Source organism: Ricinus communis, chromosome 5, assembly GCF_019578655.1.
Source record: "Ricinus communis isolate WT05 ecotype wild-type chromosome 5, ASM1957865v1, whole genome shotgun sequence".
NCBI classification, from domain to species: domain Eukaryota; kingdom Viridiplantae; phylum Streptophyta; class Magnoliopsida; order Malpighiales; family Euphorbiaceae; genus Ricinus; species Ricinus communis.
The window spans coordinates 8,348,042-8,357,523 of record NC_063260.1 but is presented as its reverse complement, the minus strand read 5'-3'; the positions used below and the strand labels follow the sequence as shown (position 1 = coordinate 8,357,523).

Sequence of the window (9,482 nt, the reverse complement as noted above, 5' to 3'; positions counted from 1 at the left end):
CTTTGATCTGCCTACATGAAAGGTCTATCTCCTCTAGTATCAAATTTCTTTAATTCACAATTTTCTTAATAGATTTGACTTCAATCCATGGAGACCTCAATTTGGGGGTTTGATATTGCTTTTTCTGTAAAGAAGTAAAGTTTTCCTTTCAATAAAATTAATTTAATTACTTTATTATAGACTTTTTTAATTATTGTTATAATAAAAAATCTTATAAAATTCTCAACAATGCATATTTAAACAGTAGTGCAGAGGACACGAACTAAGTATTTAAAAATAATAAAATTAACAGTTAAGAGGCTCAATTGAATTAAAGTCGAGTTTAGAGTGGTCAATTCTAAAATTATGACAAATACAAGGGGTTATTTATGTATTTAGCCTAAAGTAATTTGCCCTATAAAGTTTTCCTTGGGATGAGCCGCATGACACGAAGATACACACCATCTATTCGGCCCAGAAACAAAATCCCCCAATCTATTTAACTCTCCCAGCACTTTCTAGACATCCAAACACTTCTCTCTCCCTCTCTCTAAAAGCACTCTACATCGAAGAAGAAAGGAAAATAATTTATTTTTGAAATTCTAAAATAGAGATGTCAACGTCAGGGCAACCTCAATTCCGATACACGCAAACACCATCGAAGGTATTGCATTTGAGAAATCTACCATGGGAATGCACAGAGGAAGAGCTAATCGAGCTCTGTAAACCCTTCGGAAAGATCGTTAACACTAAGTGTAACGTTGGCGCTAATCGCAATCAAGCTTTTGTGGAATTCGTAAGCTTCTCTTTTTTCTATGTTTAAGAGATGATTTTTTTTTTTTTTTTTTGTAGTTTTGCTTGTTAACCTAGAAAATTTTGGAACGTGTCTGTCGTCCTTTGTGTTGCATTTTCTACTAATCTAGTGTCGAGTAGGTTGCTTTTTTTTTTTTTGTTGTAATTTGATCTATTTTTTTTCTTCTTTCTAGTGATAATTGAATTGGATGGCATTCTATTTAGTAAATGCTAATTTTTGGAAAGCTTATAATAGTTTGGTTTCTATTCTTTCAACTTAAAAAGAAAGAAAAAGTATGCATTTTCAAGGCATTATATGGAAGAAGTCATTTGTAAGAGTTCGATTGAGTTGAATTCTTGCAAAAAAGTAAAAATAATTGAATTCTGGAAAGTCTAATATTTCTAAGCACAAGAATTGACTCAACAGAATTCAATTGAATTAAACTCTTGCATTTTTAGGTTTCCAAAATCTCGAAATTGACATGATTTGTTCCTAAAAAGCGCTAAAGGGGATAAAATATTTTCTTTTTGCAGGCAGACTTAAATCAGGCAATTCAAATGGTTTCATACTATGCATCATCGTCCGAGCCTGCACAAGTTCGTGGTAAGACAGTGTACATTCAGTACTCAAATAGACATGAAATTGTCAACAACAAGAGTCCAGGTGATGTTCCTGGAAATGTATTGCTGGTCACAATTGAAGGTGTTGAAGCGGGTGATGTTAGCATCGATGTCATTCACTTGGTAAATGCATTTTTTATATGCTTTGTGCCCAAAGATAATATTTCCAGAATTAAGAATGTTTGCCGTGCATTTGTATTTTCAGTCTGGCCAATAGATGTTCATGATATTTTGATGACATATTATAATTTGTGGTCGAGCAAGACTTTAGCTATGTCATAAACAAAGATGAAAGGTTAACTTCAGCCCTAAAAAGGATTGATTGGAAGTGAAGAATATATTATTTCAACCTTAATTAGGTTAAGGTGGAGACTTAATTGAGTTGAGCTGATTGGTCATCATACAAGATAACATAATTGAGGACAGCCATGGGCATATGATTTTTAGAAATGCAGCAAACTAAAGCTGGCATGGAAATGAGATATATTAAACAGTTGGTTCATATTATACGGAAGGGATGTATGTTTAGTCGGGTACGTAGGTATCTCCATAATTTTAATGAAACGTAACATGGTGTAATGCAAGAGAAAATCTCTGAATAACTTCCGCTCGCCTCTTTCAAATGGCACTGCAGCTTTTGTTTTATTTTGGAAGCTTCAATCTATTTCATCCCCACCGGACATTTTTGGAAATGCTTATAGCCATGAGCTCGATCCAAATTTTGCATATTTTGCACTTAGATTTTATATCAGTAAGCAACTTTTCCATCGAGATACTGCATTGGAAAAGATGTCATTCTTATTACTGATCTTTTCTCTCCCTTGTGTATTTTCTTGTACAAGAGTAGTTGAAGGAGTATAATGTTGATGCTATCATTGTTATTATGTTTGCTATGTGAAATGGCATGCTTACTGTGCAATATAAGGGTAACTGTCTGATAACCCGTATTTTCAAAATTTTATATTTCTTATAGCTGGTCTTTTTCTATGATTTACTTCAAATATCCTGCAACTTTTTATAAATAACTTTGGGAGAAAAATAAGCTCTTTTTCATATATTTTATACATGACTTCCGTACTGGGTTATGTATTGATTACGAGTCAATTTTATTTTAAATTAGTTGAATACAGATGATGATGGTTCTTATTTAAAATCTTTTGTTGGAGACAGTTTGGAAATATTATCATGTACGTCATACTCCTTTCTAAGGTCTATCTTGACGCATACATGTACAGGTCTTATTCTGCACTTATTTCTCAAATATTTGGGCTTTTGAACTTTATTTGCCTTTTGTTGATGCTTGATATGACCTCAGTTGGTGTATAATGCAATGATTTATTTTATATTCAGTATGGTGTGTGATCATATGTAGTTGGCCCTTGTTTCAGGTATTCTCTGCTTTTGGCTTTGTTCACAAGATAGCTACTTTTGAAAAGGCTGCTGGTTTCCAGGCAAGTTGTCAAAATTTTTTCGATGTTGCATTTGTTTTTCAGTAGCATGGTTAATTCATGGAAAATTCTGGCAGGCACTTATCCAATTCACTGATGCGGAGACTGCATCTTCTGCAAGGAATGCCTTGGATGGGAGAAGCATACCAAAGTACAGCTTTTTCTCCCTAAATCTCCACCTCTCACTAAATTCTGCACTTCTCTATTCTAGATTTACTCAGTCTAAAAGTCTTGATGATCTGCAATTTTTGATTTGTTTATTAAATTTCAGGTATTTGCTTCCTGATCATGTTGGCTCCTGTCATCTGCGCATTTCATATTCTGCACACACCGATCTTAATATCAAGTTCCAGTCTCATAGGAGCAGGTGAAGAGCCTAGGATTTTCATATAAGATGTTTTCTAATGGTTCTATGTTTGATCGTGTTTCTTGCTCAGAATCTTTCTTCTTGTACATGACTAATGCTGGCATTTGGGGTTTGGCTAATTGGTATATGTGCTTTTGTCATCTAGGGAGTTAGTGAAGCCTGGTAGCCAGAATACAGATGTGTTATCATGGCCGCTTAGTAATTTCCTTAATCTTTTGACAATTGCTCTATTGCGTTTGTGCATTCTTTGATCGCAGTTCTTTATGCATCCTTTGTTGAAATGACCAGAAGGGAGTGATTGCTTCTTGATACAACAGAAATTCTTGATAATATTTTAAAACTTGTTTGCTTAACTATTGTTGTAGTTTATTGTAGGGAGCAACTACATGTTAGTTTAAACATTGTGTCCATTGCTGGAAGTTCTGGTGTTGTTTGTTTTACTGTAAAATGTTAACGGGAGCCTTTTTCTTTGAGATGGGGATATGAATTAAATCTTACTCTTTTTTTTGCTGAACTGATTCAATAAAGCTACAGTTAATGATTACAAAAAATATTTTACATACAGTTGGAAGAAAGTTGTAGCTTTCAGGGATATGCTTGAAATGTGAGTTAATGAGGACTTACCTGATTTAGAAAGACATAAGTTTTCCATATGGGCAAATAAGCTAAATCAGGTCTCCAATGTATGCATATGCTGTTTTATGTCCATCTAAGTAAAGTGATTCTTTTTTTGTTTGCTATCATAAAATTGAGAATTTCCTTTTGAAATTAGCTGCTGTATGCCTAATATTTTGAGCTTTCTTTCTTATGGATGCTGGTCTTCTTTTATTCATTTATATCTTAGCTTTTACATACCGATCCTTAGGATGCTAAAACAATAATTTGTTATGAAAACCCACTCTAAGTTAATTTTCTTTGGAAGCTCATTTCTTTGTATTTGACTTGTCAAGAGTTGTGTGACTTGTCCTTCCACTGTAGGCTGAATGACCTCTTTATCACTGGCTGTTTTCTGCATGTTCATTTATGCTAAAGTCTCTAAAATAAATAAAGGAACCTCCTCTTGCTGTTCTGTAGTGAACATTCTCTGCCTCCGTTGCATCAGAATAGTTAGTTGCAACTGCTACAACAATAAAAGCTTTAACAACTCAAAGGGTGTGTAATCTGTATAAAATCTGTATTAAGGATAGAATTTTGCAATTTTCAAATCAAAGGGTGTGTAATCTGAAGATACTATAGATGCGATTTGTGTAGTTACCTTTCATCATGGTGAAAATTGCTCATTTTTGTTAGAAGCATTTTATTGAATCTCTCGTCTTGTGTCCAAAATTTTTTTTTTTTTTCTAAATTTGAGATTTGGTCAATCAATGATACAAGAACCCTTTTTAACTTGTTTTCTTATTGCTATTGAACCATCCATATAGCAGAAGAATATGTTGAGGCAAGCATATAACCTTTAGGCTGTTTCAATCCTTAATATCACAAATTATAATAATGTCAATATTCTGCTTCTGTTGCTATTTCTCTCTCTCTCTCTCTCTCTCTCTCTCTCTCCCCCTCTGTTCCTTTATTTCATTTCCTTATTTAGTCCTGACTACCTTTGTGTGTTTACTCGTGCATTATCAAAAGCATTTCTTGCATTTCTAATCATATAAGTTGACTTTATTTACGCAATTTTGCAGGGACTACACAAATCCTTATCTGCCTGTGAATCCTACGGCAATTGAGGGACCTGTACAGGTTTGCTCGAGTATTTCATTGTAAGACCCTTACATTTAGGTTTCTGTACTCCGTGTCTACTGACAAGCTATCTATCTTCTCCAGCCTGCTGTAGGTCCTGATGGAAAGAAGAAAGAACCTGAGAGTAATGTACTTCTTGCATCAATAGAGAATATGCAGTATGCTGTAACAGTTGATGTTATCCACACGGTGATAGACTGCATCCATGTTTTGACTGCAATTACATGAATTCCTATACTTCTCGTGAGCTATGCTCACATATCATCCTCTCTGTTTACCTGTCAGGTATTTTCTGCATTTGGTACTGTCCAGAAGATTGCTATATTTGAGAAGAATGGTGGAACACAGGCATTAGTTCAATATCCTGGTATGCTGTCTTCTAGCATGATTAGTTCATGAATTTCAAATTTTAGATATCCATATTCACTTGTTCTCTACAGAAATGAAAAACTGCTGCTCTGCAGTTCGATTGATTTCCACGTTCTGGTTATGAGACTCCAACTATATATGAATGCTTGTTATTGTGTAGTTATTGAGAAAGCTGTTTCTCTGCTTTTAATCCATTATCAAGTTATTTTAGCGTCATGTGGGAGCATAACTATAATCAAGTTCTCAAGTCCTCCCTTCCCATGAAAAGAAGAAATATATTAAAATGGGAGGGCACAGACAATGGATGGGCTTTTCCCACTTTTCTCAGTTATCCATTCTAAAGCTGTAGCATCTAATGATTACTGGTCATGAGATGACAGTGGTGGTTGTCTGGCAATTGACAGTGGTTGGTGGAATGGCTGGTAAATTTCTGAACGGTTCTTTTGTATATCCCTACCTTTTCATGAGCTTATGGAGGCATGGAAAATTAGTTCCACTTAAAAATTGGCTTTCAACTTTTGGAAAATGTCTTAGTTTTTCCTTTGACAAGGATAACATTTCCCAATTATCAAAATTCCTATGTCCTGTGCATGTGTGTCCTTTCGTTTATTTAAATGTGTAATCTAAACAGTCCATCTGTCTGCTTCTATGTGATTTTTCATTTGCTTGTATAAAGTGGCCATTTACATGTCTGCTATATTCTTTGAACTGGTCTTAGGATCACAATTGTTCCCTTGTTTTCGTTCATTTCTTCGTATAATGTCTTCTGTCAATAATAATTGTTGGTGAATAATGTCTTTTTGTTTATGAGGCAACCAATGGTTAACAATGTACATGCTCGTTTTTGGTGAAGAGTTTTTTTATGAATTCATTTCTACATTTTTTTTTCCAGATGTTGCGACTGCAGCAGTAGCCAAGGAAACTTTAGAAGGACACTGCATTTATGATGGTGGCTATTGTAAGCTTCATCTATCATACTCTCGTCATACTGATCTCAATGTAAAGGTATAAAAATGTGCTTTTGAGTTAACGTTCATGAGAAAAAAAATGAGAAGAAAAATAAAAGATGCTGTTTTAGAGCAAAAAGTGCACTGGTTCTTGACCGAAAAAAGTTATGGTCCATTAAACGTATGCTTCTTGACACCTGATTTGCTCGTTGAATGAGATTTATCATGTCTTTTGGCAAATCTGTTGGAGATTATAAATAGTTAATTCTTTTCTTGTTAAATTTTTTTTTTCAGGCTTACAGCGATAAAAGTAGAGATTATACCATACCAGATGCAAGTTTGCTTGCAGCAGGACAGGTTCCTGGGGTCCCTACTGCTCCAACCATGTGGCAGAATCCACAGGCTTCTCCAATGTACCCTGTTAACAGCTACGCCTCTGCAGCTGCTGTCACTGCACAAGTTCCTGCTGGACAAGTGCCTGCTTGGAATCCATCTATGGAGGCAGGCGGACCAGCCTACCCATCAGTTCCTCCAGGCACATTTCCAGGTCAATCATATCCAGCACCTCCACCCACGTATGTCTCCGCAGCAATGCCTGTTGGATCCTCTCCGCTTACACAAGGTAGCCCAATGTCCCCTGGGGTGGGGACAATGCCTATGACTCACCCTGGGGTTCAATCAAATTTGCGACCTGGTGGTGCTTCACCTCCAGGTCAGCCTCCTTTTTATGGCCGATGATGTTGTATGTTCCTCTTTAAACTGCTTTTGTTGCTTCTTGAAGCATTTGTTTGTGGTAAAGATATGACGTATCTTCTGAAATGATGTGAGTTCACAGATGTTGTGAGGCTATAACATTAATTAGAATTTGGGGAAAAAAAAAAATCATCTTTGCCTTTTTGGTTAATGCTTTTACATCTATGCTCATATTGTTATTCATTCTCTGATGATATTCGGCGGCACATGTTTTGTTAATCACATGCAGGATGTGATTGATTTGTTTCTGCAATATGTAGTTGCAAGGATTTTTTTCAGCATTATTTCCTGCATCAATTTAACGTATGCTTAAAGATATAGATACTACTATAGAACTGTTTTAGGGTCAGTCTGGTCTTCTTTTTCTTTTTCTCCAAAGGAATGTTAGATGTTAGTATGCTGGAGTTGAATGGAGATTCGCTGGGGAGGGACCGAGAGAAAGCTTGAATTTGCCACTCTAAACACGCCTGAAAGAGGCCACATCCCGAAGTGTATGCTGACAAACTGAAAGTTCTTGTAAAAGCAACTTGGGATGTTTTACTAGTTCATCTCTAATGCACTTTGGCGAACAATTTCTGATAGCCCAGTTTAACAATCTACTTTCTTCAACAGAAGGTTTTTTAAGGAGTTTCTATGCTTTGTTGTCCATGTGCTTTTCCTCGGCAATCTCTTTTAGTTTTCTTCTTTATTTAGATCATCACTAACAAAACATGTGGTTTTTAAGTTACCTATATTATACACCAAAATTACATTATTTTTATAATAGTTTTTATTTTATTGTTTTACTTTAATTAATTTTTAATAATTACATATACATAATTAAATGTCAATTTAATTAATAATGTTATTAAATTAACACTTAATTAAGTAACACTAAAATTATTCAATTAGAGGATTTATATTTAAAATTTAATTTGTTGGTATATATTGTTATTTTAATATAATAAAAGTTGAATTTTAATGAGCTATTTATCTATTTATTTGTTCAATTAGAACATATTATCTTTTTAATTATTTATTGAATTAATTTATGAGTTAGCTCGTGAGTTCTTTAACGAGCTAGCTCGTGAGCTCAGACAAGCTGAGCACTACTGAGCTCCAGCTCGGCTCGTTTACTAAACGAGCTTGAAAATGAAATTTCAGCTCGGTTCGTTTATCCTGACGAATGAACCCTAACGAGCTTTTATCAAGCTGAGTTTCAAATAGTTCGCGAGCGACTCGACTCATTTGCAGGCCTAAATGGAAATGAAGAGAAATATAAAATGAAATAAGAGTTTTCTTTTTATTGTTTGGATGTGTTACTTAGAAGGAAGGATAATAAGCTTATTTTTGTTATTATTGCCCTTTTGTTAAATTTGGTTTCTTCCATTTTTCATATTTCCTCCGAAATGGTGAGGAGATAAAATCTGGGTTTGAATGGTGAGGAGATAAAATCTGGGTTTGAAGTTTTAATTTTACTTCTTTCTTAACACTCGAACAAAGGGCAGAAATATATATATATATATATATATATATATATATATATATATATATATATATATATATATATATATATATATATATATATATATATTTTTTTTTCTTTTGTTTCTTTTTTCTTCATTTTCTTTCAACCAAACAAAGCAGTATCTCCTCCTTGCTGTTTCTTATATGGATCATATCCTCGTATCACATTACACATGAAAATGTACATTTAAAAGAAGTTCTAATTTTATTTTTAATGATGGATAGCCGCCTAAAAGAAAGAAATTCGGATTTCATACATAAAAGAAGAGATTTCTTTTTCATTCTTAATTTATATATATATATATATATAAATTTTTAAATCTTAAATTTTTTTAACATGTGTGTTTAACTTTTGACACATAAGATTTTCATTTTGACATATGTACTTCTTTTGGCACATGGGATTCAAACTTATGTGTAATTTTATATTTTTTATTAATTTATTGATTAATTAATTATATTTTTAATTAAAATCGATTTTAATCCTAAAAGATAAAATATTAATTATATTTTAATATTATATTAACTAATAAATAATCTTCTAATCAGATAATGATATTAATTCTATTCTAAAAAATAATAGCACATTAATTATATTCTAATATTATATTAACTAATAAATAATTTTCTAATCAGATAATGATATTAAATCTATTCTAGAAAATAACATATTAATTATATTTTAATATTATATTAACTAATAAATTAATTTTGTAATTAGACAATAATTATAATATAGAAAATAACATCTTGAATTATATTTCTAATATTCTATTTAATAATAAATTAAACTTTTAATTGTATAATAAATTTTTAATTCTAAAAAGTAGTAATATTAATTATATTGATATATGTTAATTTATAATATTAAAATTAATTATTAAATAATTTTTATATTATTACATTAATAAAATCTTAAAATTTAAAAAAATTAAGGACATTTAAAAGTAGTTAGTTTGTTAT

The 9,482-nt window shown here is 32.7% G+C and overlaps 1 protein-coding gene across 2 annotated transcripts; it reads left to right on the top strand.

The window, feature by feature from the left end:
* The first annotated feature begins 414 nt into the window (after positions 1 to 414).
* Positions 415 to 7,164, top strand: LOC8261625 (polypyrimidine tract-binding protein homolog 1). Of its 2 annotated transcripts, none has more exons than XM_048374222.1 (10): positions 415 to 775; positions 1,306 to 1,515; positions 2,781 to 2,843; positions 2,918 to 2,991; positions 3,112 to 3,207; positions 4,887 to 4,944; positions 5,029 to 5,133; positions 5,230 to 5,311; positions 6,206 to 6,271; positions 6,555 to 7,164. In XM_048374222.1, the coding sequence occupies exons 1-10, from the start codon at positions 593 to 595 to the stop codon at positions 6,566 to 6,568; spliced, it is 951 nt and encodes a 316-aa protein (XP_048230179.1). In that variant the 5' UTR covers positions 415 to 592; the 3' UTR covers positions 6,569 to 7,164. The 2 variants fall into 2 exon arrangements, with proteins under 2 accessions (XP_048230179.1, XP_048230178.1); XM_048374221.1 differs by having other exon boundaries at positions 417 to 775; positions 6,206 to 6,318.
* The last annotated feature ends 2,318 nt before the right edge of the window (positions 7,165 to 9,482 follow it).